Genomic DNA, 24,924 nt, shown 5'->3' with positions numbered 1-24,924 from the left:
AGTGCAGTGGCCGGATCTCAGCTCACTGCAAGCTCCGCCTCCCGGGTTTACGCCATTCTCCTGCCTCAGCCTCCCGAGTAGCTGGGACTGCAGGCGCCCGCCACCTCACCCGGCTCGTTTTTTGTATTGTTTAGTAGAGACGGGGTTTCACCGTGTTAGCCAGGAGGGTCTCGATCTCCTGACCTCGTGATCCGCCCGTCTCGGCCTCCCAAAGTGCTGGGATTACAGGCTTGAGCCACCGCGCCCGGCCGAAAAACTCTTACAATGCAATGATTTAAAGATAAATAACCAAATTTTAAAGTGGGAAAAGGATCTGAATGGATGTTTCTTCAAAGAAGATATACAAATCATCAACAATCCCATGGAGAGATGCCATTAAGAAAATGCAAATCAAAAGCACAATGAGATGTCAGCCATACACCATCAAGATGATTAAAAAAAAAGACAGATAATAATCAGGGCTGACAAGAATGCAGAGAATTTGAGACTCTCATGCATTGCTGATCAGAATGTAATAGGGTACAGCTACTGCAGAAAACACTTTGGCAGTTCCTCCAAAGGTTAAACACAGAGCTACCCTATAACCCAGTAATTCCACATTCATGCAAAAAGTAGCACGTTTATAGCAGTATTATTCTTAATAGTAAAAAAAGTGGAAATAACCCAAATATTCATGAACTACTGCACAGGTAAATAAAGTGTTGTATAGTCATACAATGGAATATTATTCAGCAATGAAAAGTAATAAAGTATTGATATATGCTATAACATGGATGAGCCTTGATAATATTATGCTAAATGAAAGAAGGTAGTCATATACAAAGTGGAATGTTGCATGATTCTATTTATATGAAATGTCCAGAACAGGAGGATCTATAGATAAAGAGTAGATTAATATTTGCCAGCATCTGGGGGAAGAGGGAACTGGGTTTCATTTTGAGATGATAAAAATGTATTGATTGGAGTGTTGGTTATACAACTCTGCGAATATACTAAAAAACCATTGAATTGTACTCATAAAATGGGTAAACTGAATGACATGTAGATTTTATCTCAAAAAAAAAAAAAAAACATGTTTTAAAAAGCAGAAGAGGAAGTCAGAGAAAGGAAGTAGAAGAGAAAGAAAGAGAGATCTGGCAGAAGGATGACTTAGAGAGAGTCCAAGAGTAGAAGGATTTGACAACAGCCAGCCAGCAGGGACATGGGGACCACAGTCTGACAAAGAAAGGAACTGGATTCTATGGAACAACCCAAAAGAATCTGGAAGCAAGTTCATCTTCAGAGTCCCTGGAGGAGAATACAACCCTGCAGCATGTTGCTTTCAGTCTTGTGAGACCCAGAACAGGGGATCTAGTTGAGCCATGCTGTGCTCAGACTTCTGATTGCATCCACTGTGTGATAATAAATGGTCAAGCTGCCAAATCTGTGGGGATGTGTCATGGCAGCAATGGAAAACAAATGCAATTATTTGGGTCTTTACTGTTAAGGGTGGGGCATCAAGAAGTGACACCACTCTCTGTATATTGTCCTAAAATGTGACACTTTCACAGTAAAAGCAACTGCAAGGTGAAATTTTGTGCTAAAGCTGACACCATCATTTTTGAAATTCTAGTTCATTCAATCAGGTTTAGGTGTGAGAATTTAGGTAAAATGTATGGTTGAGAAAATTCTATGGGTTCATATCCCCCCAGCTGCCCCACTCCCCAAGTGAATTGGCCAAGACTATCATTTTTTTTTTTCATTTTTGGTCATTTTTCCATTCCTAAAATGGAGCCAGGAGACCAGGTTATAGACCATTGGTATTGCACAACATTTGAGGTGGAGTAAGTGTCATTGGACTTTGGACATGAAGACTTTGACTAAAGTCTTCACTTTGCTGGATTGGAGATATGCCTTTGCCTTGAAGCTTAGTTGTTTCATCTGTAAAATGGGATTTCTACATATTTGTACTGTTAACAAGAACAGTTGCCATAAAAGATGGTCTCAACGATTCCTCTCTCACCTTAGGTTTTGCTTTGGCTATTGTTATAGACTAAATGTTTCTCTACCCCTACCCCACCCCCTACTGCTCAAATTCGTGTGTTGAAGCCCTAACCATCAGTGTGGCTGTATTTGAAGATGGTACCTCTAAAAAGGTAATTCAGGTTAAATAAGGTTATAAGGTTGGGGTTCTCATCTAAAAGGATTAGTGTTTTTATAAGAAGAGACACCAGATAGTTCTCTCTCTCTCTCTCTCTCTTTCACTCTCTCTCTTTTTCTCTCACTCTGGGTTTCTCCCTCTCTCTCCTCACCCGTGCCCAAATGCACACACTAAGGAAAGGCCATGTGAGCACACAGGGAGTCATTTGCATCACAAGGGGATAGTTCTCACCAACCCCACTGGCACTTAGATCTTGGACTTCTGGTCTTCAGAGTCATGAGAAAATAAATCTCTGTTGTTTGAGCCATCCAGTTTATGGCATTTTGTTATGACAACACTGGAAGACTAACACAGGCACTCACCAAAGGCTCTGGGTCTGAACACTAGACTGGCAGAAATGGACACCAATCCGTAACAGATGCACTCGCATGCAATGGTCATCATAGGAATTCTGGAATGTGCTCCTCTGCATTAAAATCTGCAGCCGGCATCGTGTTATGTGTAAACAGGGACATGACTCTTGATCTTGCATTCTTGGGAAGGTTACTTAAGCTCCCTGACTGATATGTTCAATCTGTCAATTGGAGATGACTAAACCCACCTTATCTCTTTGTTGTTAGTTGAGAAAATGTATCTCAACGCTCTACTTTGGCATCTATCCCACAGCAGGAACTCAGTACCTGTTAGATCTTTTTTCTCTAGTTGATGTGTGCTGAGTCATAGGTAGAGCCCAGTACCCAGGACAAAGCAAAGCAAAGTTGCTAGTATGTGAACTCCAGGAAGTTTCACCGTTGACACAGCAAAGGGAGAGAAGGTGTCTCGGTTTTGGAACTGTACACCCAGGGAGCTCTGAGCCGGAGCTGAGGCAGGAGACTCCTTTGGGGATTTGACAGATGGGTATGTGTGCAAAGGTGCCATTTACATACTGTTAACGGCAGTTACCAAGGCTCTCTAGGGCGTAGCTTCTTGGGAGAAGTCTTGGACCTGCTGGAAGAACTGGGATGTGAGCCTGAACCCATTTTCCAACTTTCCACCCAATACCTTGCTAGACTTCATAGAGTCAGGACATGATAAGAAGGCTGGGAAGAACAACCATCACTCCAGGTCAGAAGATACTTTTGCATCCATGAGTAAATATAAGTATTTTGGTGTACTTCTTTAGAGAGAGAGAGAAAGAGAGAGAAAGAGATATTTGTTTTAAATATAGAGTTATATCTATTTATCTATCAATGTATTATCTATTTTCTATCAATTTCAAGGATTCTTAACTAGAGGTTCAATATTCTTTACCCATGAACCTTTTAATTTTTACAATTTTTGTGTGTGCCTGTGTGTGTATGTGTATGTGTGTTTCTGGGTAAGGGTCCATAGCTTTAGTTAGATTCTTAAAGAGCTACTTCAAACAGTAAAGAGTCAATGAGTTTATCAGCAGAATCAATCAATCATCAATTAATCAATCATATATCTGCCCATCTAATCTATAGATATGCAAGTTATACCTTTAAATTATATACCTATGCAGTTACTTGTAATAAAATATATTGAATTAATGTTATAACTTTTAATCTTTTTCTCTAGTTGTTAAAATTATGTGTAAATATTGCAAATGATTTCATAAAATAGCATAATTCAAACGTGCTGCCATTTAAAATATGTTATTATAAAATATGTGAATGTGTTTAAATATCAGTACACATTTTAGATTAGTTTTTTAAACTCCTAAGTATTGAATTATTGGGCCAAAAAAGTGAGTATTTTAATGTTGCTTACTTAATATTATGAAATTGCTCTCAAGAAAGTTTATTTCAATTTAAAATTTTACTATGAGCGTTAGGAAGTGTGCTTCTCATAACACACCTGCCAGCACAGTGTGTTGGTATTTTCACTTTATTCAGCCTTCACAATGACCATGTTAATTAATTTTTATTTCCATTTTATAGCTGAGGAATTGGAATATAGTTTTAAGGGAGGAGACCACCCCTCATATTGTCTTATGCCCAATTTCTGCCTTCAAAGAAAGAAGTAAAAACTAAAAGGCAGAAATGGAATCCACAGGCAGATAGCCCAGCACTGCACCCTGGGCCTTGTAGTTAAAAATCAACCCCTGACCTGACTGCTTGTGTTATCTGTAGATTCCAGACATTGTATGGAAAAGCATCGTGAAAATCCCTGTCCTGTTCTGCTCCATTCTGATTACTGGTGCATGCAGCCCCCGGTCATGTACCCCCTGCTTGCTCAATCGATCACGACCCTTTCACACAGACTTCCTTAGAGTGGTAAGCCCTTAAAAGGGCAGGAATTGCTCACTCAGGGAGCTTGGTTTTTTGGAGACGTGAGTCTGCTGATGCTCCCAGCTGAATAAAGCCCTTTCCTTCTACAACTCGGTGTCTGAGGGGTTCTTCTCTGTGGCTGTTCTGCTCCAGTTTTATACCCAAGAATTAAAATGCAGTTTTTCTTGCCAGGAAAGTATGCCACTTAGAAAAGCATTTGTTGTTGTTGTTGTTGCTGTTGATTTTTTTTTTTTTTTTTGAGACGAAGTTTCACTCCTGTTGCCTAGGCTGAAGTGCAATGGCATTACCTCAGCTAACTGCAACCTCCGCCTTCTGGGTTCAAGTGATTCTCCTGCCTCCGCCTCCCGAGTAGCTGGGATTATAGGCTCGCACCACCATGCCCAGCTAATTTTTTGTATTTTTAGTAGAAACGGGGTTTCCCCATGTTAGCCAGGTTGGTCTCGAACTCTTGACCTCAGGACATCTGCCTGCCTTGACCTCCCAAAGTGCTGGGATTATAGTGTGAACCACCGCACCCAGCCTGTTGCTGTTGATTTTTAAAAATTTTATCAAGTATCTTGAATAAAATCCACTTAGTTTGCAAATATTAAAGACTTATAAAATAGATAAGGAAAGCAACTGACTTACCCAGTCTGGGAGAGGCTCGTTAATCCTCTGGTACTGGCCTGCCAACACAAACAGACCGAGCCTTATTTTAATCACCGTGCTAGCTCCAAATATCAAAAAGACTGGGCCCTTGTTTTTCTCCAGAAATCTTTTGTCAGTTTTAATGAACTTACCTTGATTAGGATTTTTCAAAACTAAAGTGCATTTTTCTTTATTTCCCATTTTACCTGTTGCTCTTGCAAAACAGGGACAAAGAAAAAGGAGAAAAGAGAATAGAATTCAAATCAATCAGTGACTTGGAGGTAAGAAACCTCTACTGTAGCAGGTCAAAATTCCCATTGCAAGAGAAAAATCATGTTAGAAGACCTCTCATAGCAATTGCTCCTGAAGTCATGAGTCAGCAGCAGCTCAACTAATTATGAGGTTTATTTTTCCCTTCTCTTCCCCCACAAGGCACAGCATATTGCAATTGCAATTATCTGTCCATACATCTGTCTCCTGAATAGACTATAAGTGTTTTGAGGGCAGAAGTCACAGCTACTCATTCATCTATTTCTAGCGCCAGGCATAAGACCCCATATTGAACAACTGAGTTATGGACCAGGTGTTTGTTGAATGAAAACACAGCAGTTGTCTTTTCTCAGCACTCAACACTCTTATTTGGGCTTGTTTTATGAAAGATTGCCTGGGGTCATTCAGCCCACTCAGTATTCTATGTTTAAAAATTTACCCTCAGATTATGCAAAACCACTGCAGATTTTTTCATTCTTCATAAACTTTATTTCCCTAAATCGTATTGTAGCTTCTTGCTATTAGCCTGCATCGGGGAGTATTAGAAACAATTTTATTTTAAATTTCTTTTTTCAAATCAAATTCTCTTTATTAGCACTTATGTGTGAAGTTTCTTTCAGGTCTTAGGAGCAGAAGCTGCATGCTTTTTAGTGACTGGTTTGCTTTGATTTAAGGATATTTCCCTTCTTCCTTTGGCTGCCGAGAAATTCAGGATAAATTTCTGAATTTCATCTAAGTATTGTAGAGGACCACGATGTGATAAGCATTTCTACATCTTGTTTTGGCTCTAATATTTTCCTGTTTTTTTTTTTTTTTGTTTTTTTTTTTTTTTTGTTGTTTTGTTTTTTTGAGACAGAGTCTCGCTCTGTCACCCAGGCTGGAGTGCAGTGGTGCAATCTTAGCTCACTGCAACCTGTGTCTCAGGTTCAAGCGGTTCTCGTGCCTCAGCCTCCCAAGTAGCTGGGATTACAAGAGCACACTACCACGCCGGGCTAATTTTTGTATTTTTAGTAGAAATGGGGTTTCACTATGTTGGCCAGGCTACTCTCGAACTCCTGACCTCAAATGATCCACCTGCCTTGGCCTCACAAAGTGCTGGGATTACAGGCGTGAGCCACAGTGCCTGGTCTTTTATTTTCTTAAACATTAGTTCTTTCACTCTGAATTCCCTTATCTTACCAAAATATGAAATAAAGAGTTGTTAATTGTATCAGCATGCCCAAAGTCTTTTGTAAGGTGTAATGTACAAATTAATGCAAATTTGGCTCAGTGGAAACACAGTTCTCTGGAATTTGCCTAGGACCCATGCATATGGGAAGTGTTAATGAGACAGGGCTTATCTCCTTGAAATAATGAGCTGGGAGGAACAGAAACCTGCTCGCACCTGCCCCGGGTCCCAGCCCATCCTTGTGGCTGGATAGCAGCTCTGGGGTACTGATGACACCTTCCTGACCCAGCACAATTACATCCCCACTGAGATCCCTGGCAAGAAACCAACACGTTTTCCAGCCCTTTAGAGGAGCAATTTGTACTCGCTCATGAATCGAGTTAAATTAATAAGGTCACCCATTAAAGACCAGCTGGCCCGGAAGGAGCAAATGAGCTCAGAATTATTGGGGATCTGCTCTGGCCCTCGTTATCGAGGAAAACAACTCCACTGTCTAATTCAGGGTTCGATATAACTTCATTTTAGGAAATTGGCCCCAAGGAGTGCGGTCACGATACTGACATCTTCTTGGGGAGCTGCGGGGTTTCCTTTCTCACCGGAGGCAAGCGTTCCAGCCTGAGACTCTCCCAGATTCCCCGAATACGCTTCATGCGCCTCTGTTTCTGCTGGTGCAGACCCTGCCTGGAGCCCCTTCTCCCTCTCACCTCCCCTTTGCTTCCCAAATGCTCATTGTCCTTTCAGATCCGATTTCCCTGCTTTTCTCTCTGACTACTCCAGGCCACGTCAATCTCACTGAAATGTTAACGTATGTGTTTTCTGTCTCACTCACCATGACATTTAAATACGAATAGGCAGGATCTGATTACTTTTTTGTTGTATGTTCTTTAGGGAAGGAATTGTCTTTTATCTTTCAATCTCCCAGAGTACCTATCTGTGTCATCAGTGCAGTTTTGAAAATGCAATTTTAAAGCATGATCCTAACACAGTGCATCAGTTCATGTCACTCGTTGCCCGTGTCATACAGACCAGGTGCCCTGTGTGGCCCCCAGAGCTCAGCACAACCTGCCCCATCCTGTTCTCTGACCTCATCCCTTTCCAGCCTCTTCTCTCCTGGACCAAACTGTAGTCAGGCTATCCTGAACTCTTTTCTCTGTGAGGCCCACCTTGTGAGATTCCACATTCATTTCTGCATTGTCCAAGTTTTGCAAGACTCCTGCTAAGTCAGTTTAGCCAGAATCTCCCATTCTCCATGCCTGATCAGCCTCCATATCTCATCCAATCAGGGCCCTCCTCTGCCACCTTCCTCCGGTGATGTCTGATCACCCTGGCCTGCCTTCAGCAAGAATCTTTTCAGGTCAGTTTAGCCAGAAACCACCTCTGCCCCCGCCCTTTCCCTTACCCCTGAGGTTTCCTCTTTGTAATTTTCCTTTCCCAGACCTTCACGCTGCTCCCTTTAAGGGAGGAGACCACCCCTCATATTGTCTTATGCCCAATTTCTGCCCCCAAAGAGAGAAGTAAAAAATAAAAGACAGAAATGAAATCCACAGGCAGACAGCCCAGCGCCACAGCCTGGGCCTGCTTAAAGATCGACCCCCGACCTAACCTGTTATGTTATCTGTAGATTCCAGACCTTGTATGGAAAAGCATTGTGAAAATCCCTGTCCTGTTCTGTTCCGTTCTGATTACCGGTGCATGCAGCCCCCAGTTGTGTACCCGCTGCTTGCTTAATTGATCGTGACCCTCTCACGTGGACCCCCTTAGAGTTGTAAGCCCTTAAAAGGGACAGGAATTGCTCACTAGGGGAGCTCAGTTGTTGGAGACGTGAGTCTTGCCAAAGATCCCAGCCAAATAAAGCCCTTCCTTCTTTAACTCAGTGTCTGAGGGGTTTTGTCTGTGACGTGTCCTGCTACACCTCTCCTATACATTTCCACTTGTCTTTATTGTATTCTGAATTGAGCCCAGTCTCTTTCATATTGCAAACACTCATTGCAGTAATCCCGTACCTATTTCCATCATCTGGAATAAAGCTTGTCTCACCATTCTGCAATAAGAATCATGAAACCCTTCCTTTACCTCTTTCTCACCTCTGACTTCAGCTGTTTCAGCCAGCTTCTCCTTGAGTCTCCCAGCACACCCAGCTCACACTACTTCAGAAGCTTGCACACACCATCCCTCTGTCTATAGCCCTCTTTTCTTGGATCTGCCCATGCCTGGATCTTTGTCCGCCATCCAACTGTATCTGAAATGTCATTTCCCCTGGAGGGGGGCTTCCCTGACCACCGATGTCAGGCAAAAATTAAAGAGCATCTCTCCAGCCCTGTACCTCACCACCCCTGGCACCTGGTATGGCAGTGAGAATGCTGCACACATGTGTGCACCAGGCCTGTCTCCTTTTCCTGTGGTGCTTGACTGGTGTATATATCTCTCCTTCCCCTGCACTGGACAGGCGAGTGGGCATGGTATGGATCTCCCACTCCTGGGGTGCTGGCTGTGATGGAATCTAGGTTGCCCTACTTGACCTTCTATGCTCTTGATCTTGCCTCAGTGGCTGGGCAGAGTCCCCAAGGCCCATGGGGATGATGGAAGCTGTTGGGTAAAAGGGAAGTGAATCACAATGACTGTTTGGAATAAGCCTTCCTTTGATCCACATTGGATTGTGATGTGAGGAAGAAGTAAACCTTTTTTATATTCCACTAACATTTGTAGTTTATTCGTTGTAGATGGTAGTCCTCCCTGATTAATACTTTTTTTTTTTTTTTAAGTTTCTCCATAGCATCTAGGAACAAAGCTAACCAATAAATAACCTAGTTACAGACTATGGTACCTGACTCCCCCCAGGCAGTGGCAAGACTTCAGGCTCCTGATGGCTTCTGCAACCCACGTGTAGCAGAGATGGGCATACGGTGAATGCACAATCAATAAACAGTCAGTTGTCAAATACAAAATACAGTACAGCAGGAACATGTCAGAACCAGCAGCAACAGAACCTTCCTCCTCCCACGCTGAGCGGACAGAGCTTTACACTTCCGCTCATGGACCCAGATCCCCACCAAAGTGGCTCACCCAAACCCTTCCAGGCATTCGCATCTTCCTGGACCTGAAAGAAAGATTGGCTTCCTAGGACCATTTTCTAAAAAGAGAAAGGGAGATGCTCAGTAGATTTCACATCTGCATCCTGGGAGAGTTATGGTTGTGTTGCGTGGATGTGTGGAGAGTCATTCATCACCCACAGACACCAGACAGCTCCAGAGAACAACTGACTTCTGTGTTTCCCTCAAGGAAACATCTTTTTGCAAGAAACAATGTCCCTTTGAAAGTTATTTTTAGGAGGGAAGTGAAGATAGATATATGCAGTGTAAAGCCCAGGAGAACCTCCTGATAGCCAGAAGGCAGTTACTCCAGCCCTGTGGCTGTCCCTTGCACAATTCTTCTTGTGTCTGCAGAGGCCCAGCCAAGGATGACAGAGGTGCTTGGCCAATACCCATCCAACTGAGGTCCCCTGACCATTTGCATCAGACTCACCTTGGGAGCTGAAAAAAAGAAATAGGCAAAACCTGAGTCCCAGAGCAAACCAGTTGAATCAGTCTGTTTTTTTTCCCTCTGGCTCCTCTGGTGACATTTATTCACCCTGAAGTTTTAGAACCACTAACCTAGAAGCTCCAGTTCCCTTCCAAAGGAAGGCAGGCCATTAGGTAAATAGAGACTCTCAGATTATTTTCTTTTGGAAACACTTCTGGGAGCTTAAGTCTCTGGAGGTGCAGGGCCGGTGCCTTCATCTATGCCCCCATTTAGTGGCTTTGCAGGGACAGGGTAGTCGGCGGACCTTCAAGTGCTGTTGCCATGGGATATTCACATTCAAAGGAAATGCTGAACTGGAAGAATTCCCCGTGGGTCCCATGACGAGAATATGCTTATCTTGCATGAGAAGAGAAATAAAAATAGGAAGCCTGCAGAGGTTTAGCACTTTCTATTTCCCTAGGAAAGCAAGTCAGTTAGCAAGTTGCTTGGACATTCTCAAGCCAGACAGGTTCCCCATGCAAAAGCAGCTTCTGGTTTCATTTCAGTTTCAAAAGAAGACTCAGGGGAGTGGGGAAGGGGAGGAGAGGTGTGGCAAAGATCAGGGTTGGCTCCAAATCTGCAGGTTGCCAGCTGGACTTAAGAATATGTGTTGAAAATTCAGGGGTCCATGAGTCCCAGCTACCTGTTACTAACTACTCTGTGGCAGAGACAGTCGTGTGTCTCCCCATACCTATTTTCTCTGTCTTCTCAGGTACCAGAACCCTTTGCTGTTTTAACTGGGCTCGTGGTCACCTGGAGCTACATGTCTTCCTTGTAGCTACGCATGGCCATGAGTCCAAGCTTTGGTCAATTGAATCTAGGTGGAAAATCAAGTCACAATTTCCAGGATACTTTCTGAAGTTGTTATGCACTTTTTATTTCTCCTTTTTCTCTTCTTTCTCCATCCTGTTGCCTGGAGTACAGACATCACTATTTTAGGCTGTAAGATTAAGGCCAATACAAGGGAGGGAGCAAGAAGGCAGGAAGAACAGGGTCTCTGAGGACTTCCAGGAGCAGAGCTGCCAAAAAGCCTTGGACTGCTTACCTTGGGACTTGACTTACATAAGAAAAATAAATAAATAAATAAACATCTCTCTCGTGTTTAAGCCCCAGGAATTTTTTTTAAGTGCCTTGCAGCCTTTGATGTTTTATCTCCTTATGGAGGTTAGTGTTTGGCAGTAACATAGCAGAGCAGCTGATCAAAGGCATGAGGAAGGCAACAAGTATTTCATGGGAGCTGAGTTGGGAAGTTTTAGGCTTAAATCCTGGCCCTGTCACTCTTGAACCATGTGACCTCAGGCAAACCCAATTGCTTATAAGCCTCAGTTAACTAGGGTTAACTTGTAGAATGGGAGTAATAGCACCTACCCCCAAACGGCTGTTGAGAAGTTTTGGTCCATAGAATTTAGGTGGGAAATCAACTCAGAATTCCCAGAGGATAACTTCTTGGCTCAGCGCCCAGTAACAAGATGCTGTGTTGTGTGTTTGTCTTTTCAAGTTTAATGTCATGACCAAATCCTTCTCACTCAACCCAGGTCGTTAGCACTGCTTTCAGATCTATATTGAGAACTTGTTCATTTTTTAGTGCTTATTTTTAAGCAACATGTGTGACTTTTTCGGCATTCAACTCTGTTGATATCCACCTGCTGATGCTTCACAAGGGTTCTTCAAGCTGGGGTCCCCTTCAGCTGTGAGGCACAGGGATTCAGTGGCCACTGTCATCTGGGTGGCCAGATGAAGGCCAGAGTAGAACTCTTTAAATCTTATATTTCACCATCTCTGAGTAAAGGATTATGACAGTCAGTGAGTTTTGACTATATGGCTTATAACTGGGAAGAAGAAGAAAAGAGGAAGGAAGAGGGGAATGAGAGAGAGAGAGATAGATATAGAAAAAAATATATATGTATATACATTTATGTGCCACATAACCATGTTTTGGTCAATCATGAATCACATATATGACCGTGGTCTCATAAGATTATAATGGAGCAGAAAAATTCCTATTACTGTTATGGGAGTTATTAATAAATTATTTTAGGCAAATAGAGAGGAAAAGAGGTCCTTGGAAAGTTTTTGTTTCTTTTAAAGCAGCTCCAGAAATGCTTCTTGTCTAGCAGGAAAGCCCAGGCTCTTAGAACCAGCTAGCAAATTTTGATATGCAAAGGCCAACCATTAGAAACTAGGTCCACCCAAACTTGGTGATTCCTGCCCTCTTCTTGCCCTTGTCCTCACATGTCCCTCGCAACATGGCCACCCCCACATATCCCCACGTGTGTAGAACATCATAGTGCCTTGCATTTGCATATTAAAAGGCTAAGAGGGCCAGCTTTTTCACGGGCTACATGAGTGACATGCCTGGTCAAACCAATCCCCTAAACCCTATGCAAATCAGGCACCACCTCCTCCAGCCTCCTCATATAAGCAAACACTTTTCTGCTACACAGGGGTTTTCTCTTTGTTCAAATCCCCCCTCCCTCTGTCTCTGTATGGGGGACCTGTTTTCTTCTTCCTTCCTTCTTTCTTGCCTATTAAACTCTCCACTCCTTAAGACCACTCGACATGTGTCCATGTTGTTTTATCCAGTTCGGCACAAGACTGAGGACCCTGGTTTCCTCCACTCATCAGATCCGTATCATTACCTAATGATGTGGTAGCCATTATAACATCATAGCACAATGCATGACTCATGTACTTGTGGTGGTTACACTGGTGTAAACAAGCCCACTCTGCTGCCAGTCATATGAAGGTCTAGCACATACAATTATGTACAGTATGTAATACTTCATAATGATAAAATAACTGTAACACTGGTTTGTTTACTATATCATACTTTTTTTGTTATTTTAAAGCATCCTTCCACTTATTAGAAAAAGTTAACTGTAAAACAGCCTCAGACAGGCCCTTTGGGAGGCATTCCAGAAGAAGTCATTGTTATCTTAGGAGATGACAGCTCTATGTGTGCCATTGCCCCTGAACATCTTCCAGTGGGACAAGATGTGGAGGCGGAAGGCAGTGATATTGATGATCCTGACGCTGTGCAGGCCTAGGCTAATGTGTGCATTTGTGTCTTAGTTTTTGGCAGAAACATTTAAAAAGTAAAAAAAAAAAAATTAAAAAAATAAAAAATAGAAAAAACCTTCTGGAATAAGGACATGAAGAAGGAAAGTATTTTTGTAAAATGGTAGAATGCCTTTGTGCTTAAGATAAGTCTTACCAGGAAAGAGTCAAAAAGTCACAAAACTTTAAACATTTATAACTGTAAAAGTTATGGTAACCTAAGGTTAATTTATGATTGAAGAAAATACATAGTTTAATCAAATAGCCTAAGCATAGAGATTCTAATGTCGACATGGGTTTACAGTGATGATCTAGGCCTTCTCATTCACTCACCACTCGTTCATTAACTCATCCAGAGAAATTTCCAGTATTGCAAGCTCCCTTTATGGTAAAGGGGTCTTTAGTATCAAAGGCACCTCTCACCCCTCCCATCCTGCACTGGCATCCTGGAGGGTAGAGAATATTCTAAGGGGGTGGTACCTGGGAATGAAGTGGCTTGTCTGATGTGCTTGGCAACTGGTGAATCATAAAGCACACAGGTAAAATAGAGCGGCCAGCTCCACCTACCTGTACCCTCTTCCTCCCATCTTGCTCCCCACCTTGGTTAAGGTGTGCCCCTTTTATCTTTTATGTTGTATTTGTACTGTACTTTTTCTATGTTTAGATACACAAATTCTTACCATTGTGTTATAACTGCCTGCAATATTCAGCACAGTAACATCCTGTACAGGATGTTTTGTTTGTAACCTACGTGCGATAGACCATGCTATATGGCCTAGGTGTGTAGTAGGCTACACGATCTAGGTTTGGTTAAGTGCATTCTATGATGTGCACACAAGTTGAAATCACCTAATGATGTATTTTTCAGAATACGTCCCCATTAGTATGTGACACATGACCGTGTATGTGTGTATACACACACACACACACACACACACACACATATAAAGAGAGAGGAGAGAGAGAGACAGACTCAGTCATCTAGCTCTCTGGGCATTTCAGTTTATTCACTGAACAACAGTTCTTTGATCTGGAGATTATGAGCTAATAATTCGAAGCCACAAATAGTCCAAACTCACAGAAATAGCTACACAGGAAACATTTAATGGGGGTTTGAAGAACAGGCATAATGTTCTCACTAGGTGGCCCTTGGAAATTTACTTCTGTTCTCTAGTTCTTAATTTCCTCATATGCAAAATACGGTAATACAATCTCAGACTACCCGAGTCCCCAGGACCTTTAAGTTTTGTTTTCTTTTTCTTTCTTTCTCTCTTTTTTTTTTTTTTTTTTTTTAAATCTGTGCCCAAAGCACAGATATGAACATATCACAAATTGGTTGAATGAATGGATGGACGAGTGGGTGAATGGTGATAGGGAAGGCAGCTGCCTCCTGTCCTATTCCTTGAGTGCCCTTAGAAATTCAAATGAAATATGGAGACATTTGTTATCTAGAGAATTGAGAACAGCTTCTTGGTGGGAACAGTCTGTATAGTTTTATTCTCTCTCTCTCTCTTTTTAACCCTCAGCCAGCAATTCTAAAGAAGAATGGCCCAGAACTACTCGAATTGGAATCATCTTGTTAAAGGTAGGGATTCCCTGGCTTTACTATATGCCTGCCAAAGAGCTAAACCCTATCGTGGGCTTGAAAATATTCACTTTTAACTGTTGTGACTTTTAACTGTTGTGATTGAATTTTGAAGACAATGTTAATCCTTGGGTTTACCAATCTTGGGATGATTTGAAATCCTGGCTTGTCCCAGAGATTCAACTGTCAATTTTTTTTTTTTTATTTGTTTCTGTTCACAATTATTCCCAACACCCTCTGGAGAGAACCAGGAGGATGCCAGCCTCCTCTAAATTAATACAGGCATCGCAGCATCTGGAAACAGCCAGCAGGGGGCATTAGATGCTCACATATTCTATACCTGCCTGTCTCTCTCGTGTCCTAAAATCCATATTAATTTTTCTTTCACAAGTAGAAAAAATCAACCCTGAAGACTGCTTTCCTTAGAAAGACTTAGAAGTAAGATTTTCCTGGACAAAATGAAATTTCTTGTCTTTTAAATCAAATCAGCCAATATCTATCTTCATCAATGTTTTTGTTATATGTGGAGGCTTAAGACAGAAGGATCCACTTTCTAAACAGGACCATCTTTTCCAGTTATATTCTTCATTTAGGGGAAGGAGAAAAACTCAGGAGTTTATTTTATGGAAAGCATTGCACTGTTCTCTGTGTATCAGCCTCTGAGAAGGTATTGACCTTGACAGACTGTCCCAGTTTGAATATGTGTCTGTCTTCTCCAGGCTTGGAATAGTTTCCTAAAGAATATTTTCTGATAGATTGCTTTTAGCCTACAAAAACATGTGCTACTGTAGAAAATTATAAGCCGCAGACACGCAAAAAGAAGGGAATAAAAATTACTATAATGTTACTATAGCAAGACAAATCATACAAGTATACAAATATTTGATTATAGTCAAGTCACTCATACACACACACACACACACACACACATAATCACACACACCACCCATCATCGATTTATAGTTTATAAATGTACAGTCACTCTGTGTATACTATTTTTCCCTGCTTTTTCACAAAATCACATGCTATCAACATATCCATGACAATGAATATGCTTCAACATCGTCATTTTAATGACTCCCTAGTATTTTCTCACAGGAACGCCCTCTCCTGCTTTCAAATGATCCCATTGTCAAAAATCAGAAACAACTTGAAGTATCTCGGAATGTTATCAAACCACCGTGGTGCACAGTCTGTTTTGTAAATCCTCGTGCGTATCTTAATTAGATCAGATCTGCTGTACTTTAGTAGACATTTGTAGTGGTTCATAAGTATGCCTAGGCCGATTCATAAGTATGCATAGGTCTGCTGGGCTGCTATTTCTTTTCTTTTGTTTTTGAGACAGAGTCTCGCTCTGTCACCCAGAGCACCCAGGATGGTGTGCAGTGGGGCAATCTTGGCTCACTGCAACCTCCGCCTCCGGGGTTCAAGCGATTCTCCTGCCTCAGCCTGCCGAGTAGCTGGGACTACAGGTGCCCGCCACCACGCCCAGCTAATTTTTGTATTTTTAGTAGAGATGGGGTTTCACCGTATTGGCCAGGCTGGTCTTGCACTCCTGAAATTGTGATCCGCCTGCCTTGGCCTCCCAAAGCGCTGGAATGACAGGCGTGAGCCACTGCGCCTGGTCTGGGCTATTATTTTGAACAGACTGGGAATGTCATGATTTGCTGCTAAGTGTTTCTGGTAAGGTGTAGGTTCGAGTGTGTATGAGCAGATCTGGGCCACTTTATCTCAATGGACTTTTGTGGGGTTTCGATTTGTTTTGTTTTTCCTGCTGGTGTCTCTAGATTGTTGTTAAGAAATGGAGTGCCCATCTGTCCATTTCTGTCTTAACCAAGGTGGGAAGCAAGATGGGAGGAAGAGGGTACAGGTAGGTGGAACTGGCCGCTCTATTTTACCTGTGTGCTTTATGATTCACCAGTTGCCAAAGCACATCAGACAAGCCACTTCATTCCCAGGTACCACCCCCTTAGAATATTCTCTACCTTCCAGGATGCCAGTGCAGGATGGGAGGGGTGAGAGGTGCCTTTGATACTAAAGACTCCAACACAATTTGGTATCATCTACCTTGAGAGAACACAACCTTGGTTAGGCCTGACTGGGAAGTTGAATGAAAGCATTTTCTGTAGAGGGATTAAGGCTGGGTGCTCTCTCCCTGTGTGAACTCATATTTCCCGCTTTCACTTTTGCTTTTTGCCCAGTTCTCCTGGCTGCTGGGTGGGACACGCTGAGTGCTGGTTATGCACTCCAGCATGCTCTATGATGAAACTTTCAAATGCCTTTGCCGAGTACATAACTCCTTAGGACTCCATCACTTCTTTGCGTGCTTCCTCTGGACAACGTCTCAATTTTCCTGCCTCATTCCAGTCATTCTATCTAGACACCAGCTTTCTAGGGAATTTCTGTGGGACTTTCCCTGAAATAATAATCTTCCCCGATGAATAGTGCATACTTTTACTTAAGCTTTGATGGGCTCCTGTTAAGTGCCTAGTACCAGAAAAGAGGCTATGAAGAGAGATACAGGAGAAGCATTAAAGACGGCTTTTGAACCATTCATTCTTTCCACCCATGTTTTGGGGGTAACCAATTCTATAGAATTTAGTTGAATGAATATTAGTGAGTTGCCATAAGACTGGCACTGAGGTAGACTTATACCCATTGCACAGATGAAGGAACTCAGGCTCAGAAAGATCTGTGCTCCACGCAAAGCTGCACAGCTAAGTAGAGAGCCAGGATTCCCATCCATCCAGCCAGTTTCCAAAGCTTGCGAGAGTCACAGATCAGGCTGTACCCTGGGGCAACTGGAAGGAATGGCAGTGGCTAATGTCACTTCGAATAGGCCATAGTTTTATTGAAATTAAAACAAAAAAGAATGGAAATAACAGCCCAACAGACTCATGCTGACATTCCCATCGCGTAGGTGAGAGAGAGCCCCGGACTCACCTGTTTCACTATTGCGGTGAGGCCATGACCTAGGGAAGAAAAGAGAACCAAGTTAAGTGTCCATTGCTGCACTTCCACCAATCTCCTGCATACGAACAGGCAGTCATCAAACGTCATTGTACAAGTCAGCCTCTGAAGCTGCTTTACGTACGTACTATTATAGACCTGAAGTCACATATTATTCTATTATACACAGAAATGTTGTACATATTTCTATTTTCTAGAAAACGACATGTAGAAGAAAATAAAAATGGACACTATGGGTTATATTTTGGTTATTCTCATGTACATAGCTATATACATACCTGAAGATGTATGCATGCATTTAAACGCATACAGGTATTGTCAAATCAAGCTTAGCCCAAAGTTGCCTCCTTACATATTTTAAGTTCTGCCTAAAGATTTCTCTGTACATCGTGAACTATAAAAAGTGGAGGTGTAAACAGACAATAGCCTATTGTTGTGGCAATCACTGAGTTTTAGCCAGTCAAATGTAGCCGACTGTTGGAACTGTGTTCAAATCAGGCAAATGCCGAGCTGTAACCCATCTAGCTGTTTCTGTACCTCACTTCCATTTTCTATACATCATTTTCCTTTTTCTGTCCATAAACCTCCTTCCGCCACAAGGCTGCACTGGAGTCTAGGAGCCTCCTCTGGCTGGGAAGGCCACCCGATTCTCAAACCATTCGTTGGTCAATTAAGCTCCTTTAAATTTCATTCGGCTGAAGTTTTTCTTTTATCCGTATCAATATAAAAGAGCCCAGCATGGTGGCACACACCTGCAGTCCCAGCTCCTCAGGAGGCTGGGGTGGGAGGATCACTTGAGCCCAGGAGTTCACATCCAACCTGGGCAACATAGCAAGATCTCTTGAAAAAATAATAATATAAAAGAACGTGTAGGATTTTGTTGTTACAAATATATTCTATATCTTCTAATGTTAGTCAAAAACAAGGTGTTGATTATCTACCTCAGTGGTTCTCAACCATTTTGGCATCAGGGACCAGTTTCCTGGAAGACAGTATTTCCACAGACGGGGGTTGGGGATGGTTTCAGGATGAAAGGAAGAAATTGTTCTACCTCAGATCATCATGTATTAGTAGGATTCTCACAAGGAGCGTGAACCTAGATCCCTCCCAGGCGCAGTTCATGGGAGGGTTTGCGCTACCCTGAGAATCTAATGCCGCTGCTGATCTGGTGGGAAGTGGAGCTCAGGTGATAATGCTCGCTCGTCCACTGCCCACCTACTACGGTGCGACCCAGGTCCTAACACACCACAGACCAGTACTGGTTTGTGACCCAGGGGTTGGGGACCCCTGATCTACATGATATTTTTAAGGGGCATTTAGGTTCTTGCTAGTCCTAACTTTGTAAAATGATGTTGCCATGTGTATTTGGCATTTAAACCTTATCTCTGAATCTTTCTTTCTTTTTTTTTTTTTTTTTTGAGACGTAGTCTCTGTCACCAGACTGGAGTGCAGTGGCACGATCTCACCTCCCGGGTTCAAGCAATTTTCCTGCCTCAGCCTCCTGAGTAGCTGGGACTACAGGTGTGTGCTACCAGGCCAGGCTAATTTTTGTATTTTTAGTAGAGACAGGGTTTCACGATGTTGGCCAGGGTGGTCTCGATCTCTGGACCTTGTGATCCACCCACATCGGGCTCCCACAGTGCTGGGATTACAGGCTTGAGCCACCCCGCCTGGCTTGGATCTTTCTATAGAGAGATGTTATCAAGTACAATGAAGGGGTCAAATAACGTGAACCCTCTCGGCCCCTTGTTGCATATTATTCAGAAGCTTTTTGGAGGAGCTGCGCCAATTAATAATAATTTATATTCTTATGCATGGAATGTGAAGAGCTGGTCTCACTGTGTCTTACCACCATTAAATCCATACCTTATAACCACTTTGCCTACATGGCACTTGATTCCTCATTTTACCGATTTCATTTCCTTGATGACTAGTGAGATTGAATTTCTTTTTTCCCAAAAGGTTTTGGGCCATTTATGTGTCTTCTTTGGTAAGTTATATGTACATGTCTTTGCCCATTTTTTTTCTTTTTTTTTTTGAGACAGAGTGTCACTCTGTTGCCCAGGCTGGAGTGCAATGACACAATCTTGGCTCACTGCAACCTCCACCTCCCACACTGGGCTAACTTTTTGTATTTTTAGTAGAGACGGGGTTTCACCAGTTTGGCCTGGCTGGTCTCGAACTCCTGACCTCAGGTGATCTGCCCGCCTCAGCCTCCCAAAGTGCTGGGATTACAGGTGTGAGCCACTGCGCCTGGCCTCATTTTCTGACAAGGTCTTTGCACAGCTACAATCCAACCATTGGATGGGATCCTTTTGGAAACACTTTTTCCCTAGGTTTTGGGCTTTTTTGAAAAGGCCCGAGGCAGTGGAAGGCTCCTGAGGATGCTGCTTCCGTGAGCTGACTTGTTTGTGCCTTTAATAATCCCAGGCCTTTGCATTACACCTTTCCTCCAAGGCACTCAAAGTGCGTCACAGGAGCAATTAATTGAACATCGCAACACACGCCAGGTGTAAATATTTATGAGGTCTCTTCGGTGTCTGGGATGTTGGGCACAGAATAGTGAAGCAGTAAGATGTTTGTAACCAGGAGACCATGGTCTGTGAGTTGAGTCTGACTTCAGCATACCTTACTGCCTTCTGTTCACCATTTTAAACGAAATAACCCGTGGGCTCGCTCTTATTGCCTCAAATTTACAGAATAGGAAATGGGGTATTCAGAGGGCTCTACAACTTGCCCAGTCCATAGAGCCTCTAAGACTGAGGGATTTGACACCAGCCTATCTGCCTCGCCGGTCCCTACTGTCTCCCTTACCCCAGGCCTGTAAGAGATGGCAAGTCCTGCTTAGAAGGCACCGTGCAGCTGCGACCTCAGAGCCCTTGTGGTTAACAGTTGGCGCCCTTTCAAGCTGCCGGAGGTTCTGCAGAAATTAACAGTAAATCAGCCAGTGAGGAGCAAATCATTTATCGGGTGCCTGACTGCTTTCTCTTGACACTTTAAACATATGGCCTCTTCTCTGGTATCTCGGTCTTTGATTAAGGCCTCAAAAGGCTCCCAGGACTTGCAACCCATTACATGGGAAATGGAAATGATATGTTTCTGTGATTGTGTACAGTGAGCATAATGTAAGCGTGGCAAGCCGTCCCGTTGATCGGAGGCACAGCCTCCAACGCAGGCGGCTGGAGCTCGGGAATTTCTAATAAAAGGCAAACTGTTCCTGAGATTCCAGAAGGAACTTTGACTTCTAAATTAGGGTTCTTGTTATCTTCCAACCCTGGCCTTACCTGGATTTTAGAATCAAAGACAAACTGGCGCTAAAAAGCATGTTGGAGATAATGTTGTCCAGTTCGTTAGTTTTTTAAATGGGAGAACTGGGGCCTAGAGCGGCTACCAGATTGTTCCTAGTCTCAGACACTTGGAGGCAGAACTGAAGCCTTCTGACATCGAAAAAGAGTGGCACCAAACAGAAAATAAAATAACCCGTATTTGTAAGCACCTGTTTGGGCACTGAGATAGGTTCAACTCTGGCTGGTAGGCATTTTTTTTTTTATGGTCTGTTCAACCCATTTACATTCATTTTCACAATTTTTAGAATGTTCCTATTTACTTATTCTTTTTAACATACAAAAAGCTGTACATAGTTAATGTGTATAACTAGATGATGAGTTTGGATATAAGTATATACTTGTGAATGGACAAGTGTTACATGATACTGCTTTTATGATACATCTAAAATAGTCAAACTCATAGAGGCAGAGTGGAAGGATGGTTGCCAAGGGCTGGGCGGAGGAGACAATGAGGAGATATTAGTCAAAGGGTACAAAGCTTTGGTTAGACAAGATAAATAAGTCCTCAAGATATACTGGACAGCATAGTGCCTACGCCTAACAGTACTATATCACATAATTGCATTTTTGCTAAGAGAGTAAATCTTATATTAATTCTTCTTGACATACACACACTTAATCATAATAATAAGTAAAGAGGATGGGAGGAAATTTTGGAGGTGATGGATAAGTTTAAGGCATCGACTTAGGCTGTTAGGCATTTCCAGCTCCACTTTGCAGATTGCAGGTAAAACTTAGACGAGTTCAGCAACTTGCCTGAAGTGGCACAAGCAATCAGCAGGGCTGGGATTTGTCCGACTCCCTCCAAATCCCTTCTTATTTACAAGCCTATAGCAGCAATGTAGACCGCAGAGTTCTCTTGTCTGGGAGCTTCCTCCCAATTGTCAAACCTGTCTGAAAGTGGCTTATCTGATCCACTCTGCCTCTCAGTGGGGCTCCAGAGTCATGGTGCTCATTCATATGTCACATCCTCTGGGATTATGTACCCTGGGGCTCTCCGTGCGTCAATGCAAGCCAAGTGAATTAGCAGAGGAAGCATCAGCCAAACAGGGAATGGTGTTGTTATTCCAGCTGAGCCTGCTGCTGTGAGCCAGAGAGCTGCAGAAACAAAGCAGGGAGGGAAAAGAGGAAGGCTGGGACCAGCCGCCTAGGGTCTGGGAGGGAGGAGATCAGGGGAGGTGGCCCGCACACCATAGTTTTGTCTAGATGGATTGTGGACATTGTCTTGACACAAGCAACGGATGAGCTATCTGAAAGGACTCCTGTGTTAACACTCTGCAACTTGACAGCCCAGGGTGATTAATGAAAGGAACTGCTAGCAAACTTCATAGAGATTTGATGTACTCTATCTGTGCTCAAGCAAGGCCCATGTGTTAGCAAGCTGCCTTTTGCCAGGGAATTACAAGGATGCACCCCTTCTGCCTTTTGTCAACAGCATCCATAACACGGCCACGTGCAAGTGGGCCACAGCTGGATGGTGTTATAACTTGGCATCCACCCTTCTGCCTTCCCTAGCTCTGCTCCCCTCCACAACTGGGCCTAAAGAAAGCAATTTTTCCTTCCTTTCTATTTCCGGTGTGTGTACGCAGGTGTCAACACTGTCACAAGAAAGTGTGTGGCACAGGAAATGAACAAGACTGACCTTTCAAGGTCTGTGTTTTTTAATATTTAAAGCTCATTACAAATACAGATTTTTAATTCTGGATGATTTTTAATTTGTAATACTTTTAAATAATTTAATACGTCTCAATACGTCTTAAAAAAATAATTTTTAATTTTTAAAGGCTACTAAAGTAAACTCCTTCTCCTCTTCCACTTTTTTCTCTCGTGCTGCCCAGCAGAACTGGCTGTGATGAAGTAGACAGGGCATGCTTGCCTTCTGCTTATCCATGGGAACAGAGTTTGGATGGTGTGTTATTCCAGTCCCATAGAGAGGGATTTGGTTCTGTCTCCAGGGTCAAGCTCCTGACATGGAGATGAATCTTTCTTTGCCCCCTCGCGTGTGGTATGCAGTCCTTTGGGTCTCCCCAGGCACCGACTACTAGTCCAGAATTCAACAGCAACACCCTTGGGAAATGGTGAGGATGATTTCACACTGCCAGCCTTCTCTCTCTCTCCCAAACCTCTGAAATTAACTGGTTCAACTCCACATCTCATTTTAAGTTTGTCCCCTGAAATTAGAAGGTGACTCTGGAATAAGACTCTCTAATTTTTGAAAGACAATTTGTACTTCTAAGAGTTACTCATTTTAAATATAATCTAGATAAAAACAAGGAAGGACGGAAAGTTTCTGCATTCATCACCTTCTTCCCTCTAGTTGAATGTCTGCACTGCATCTGGAACTGGGCACTGTAGAAAGATGATTTCACTCAAACCTCATAGCAGTGCTTGGTAGAAAACATCTTTATCTCAATTTTAGGGCCATTGTAAAATATCACTAGGGCCAAAAGGGACATTCAACACCATAAATGAACCCTTTAATTTTGCAGATGGATTAGCTGAGGTTAGCCCCCTTGGGAGTCCCACTGAGCCTGTCTGATGATACATCTCTCCTTCCTTTGTCTCCACCACTCAAAGGTGGAGCGTTTGCATCATGGAGCTGTGGGGACTATGGTTTGGAAATGCAGTGTGCTCAGAGAGTAGGGAATCTGGAGGGATGAATGAGCAAAGCCTCATCCTAGAGGTTGTGTGGAGGTTTGCAAGAGTAAAGAATGCTTAGAACTGTGTCTCACAGAGGTAACATAGGAACACACAGCATTGATTTGAGAGAGAAGGAGCGGACTCTATAATATTTCAGGGAATAGGTAGTGATGGCCTGGACAAACTGTTTTTCTTGTTTCCCATGTGGCCACCGATGCCCTCTTCTCCTTACCTGGGCGCATCCCTGGTACCTATGTAATGGAATTCACACTGACATAACTAGTACAGAATGCAACTGGAATTCTCAGGCTGCCTACCCTGAACTAGCTTCTCAAAGGGAGGCCTGGTGCCTAATATGGTGCCTAGAGCATGTGCACACCAACATGGTGCTGACTGGGTAAGAGTGAGTGAATGCGTAAGTGAATGAATGCCACAGGCACATGCAGAGGGAAGCATAGAAAAGAGGGCATCCCAAAGCGAGATGGGCCAAAGATACACTGCAGATCATGTCTGGGTCTGTAGGCTGACGTGTCGTATCCCGACAAGGCCAAATGGAGTGCCTAGCATGTAGTAGGAACCTATTCCATGTGTGTGCACAAGTGCCACTTAAATTCCCCTGGAATCGCTTGTACATTTTCAAGATTAGAGATTGGAGAGCCTCTCAATCCAGATGAAATTCACCCCGAGATGGAATCAGGCCAAGACTCTTTTTAAATAAGTGAATGCATGGGTTCATTCTTTCTGGAAGGCATTCCCGATTGGTTTCAAGAATTCTCCTCTTACCTATTTTATTTTTATAAGAAACATGTGGGGCATGCAATTCCCTGAAGGAGACCCGGGGAAAACACTGGAAGTGTTTGGTGCCACTCAGAACTCTCATCAAGCTCATATCCCCAAGACCCTCCTGGCTGAGTGAGGCTCCCACCTCCTCAGAACCTGCCCTGCTGGGGCCTGTCTGGTCTCTTCCCTCCTCTGAGACACTGTGGCACTTCTTGCTCAAATCATGCATTTAGTAAATCTAGAAGATGACATTTAATTATTAGTTTATTATTTAAATCTCATATTGTAAAACCTTACTTGTGTTTTTTTCTTTTCCTTAATTTTACTTTAAGTTCTTTGAGGGCAGAAAACATGTCTGTATAAGCTATAGTCCTGTGCCTATAAGCTATAATGCTCCCAACGCATATTAAAAAATGAAAACAAAAATATTTGACATTCTGATGGGTTCTGCAGCAGACAAGTAGAGGAGCAGGATGATTTGCCAGACCTGT

The 24,924-nt window shown here is 43.0% G+C and overlaps 1 protein-coding gene across 2 annotated transcripts in view; it reads right to left on the bottom strand.

The window, feature by feature from the left end:
• Window positions 1–24,924, bottom strand: part of CLNK (cytokine dependent hematopoietic cell linker) — a 239,013-nt gene that overhangs the window by 77,214 nt on the left and 136,875 nt on the right. For both annotated transcript variants that reach the window (XM_030917832.1, XM_010357596.1), the window contains exons 4-5: window positions 17,640–17,668; window positions 5,059–5,096 (exon numbers count right to left, since the gene is read on the bottom strand). In XM_030917832.1, the coding sequence (XP_030773692.1) occupies window positions 5,059–5,096; window positions 17,640–17,668 (67 nt within the window). The remainder of the gene's footprint in view (window positions 1–5,058; window positions 5,097–17,639; window positions 17,669–24,924) is intronic.

The sequence above is a fragment of the Rhinopithecus roxellana genome, chromosome 2 (assembly GCF_007565055.1).
Source record: "Rhinopithecus roxellana isolate Shanxi Qingling chromosome 2, ASM756505v1, whole genome shotgun sequence".
NCBI lineage: Eukaryota > Metazoa > Chordata > Mammalia > Primates > Cercopithecidae > Rhinopithecus > Rhinopithecus roxellana.
Note: the sequence above shows the minus strand (reverse complement) of the source record. Positions and strands in the feature narration are given on the sequence as shown.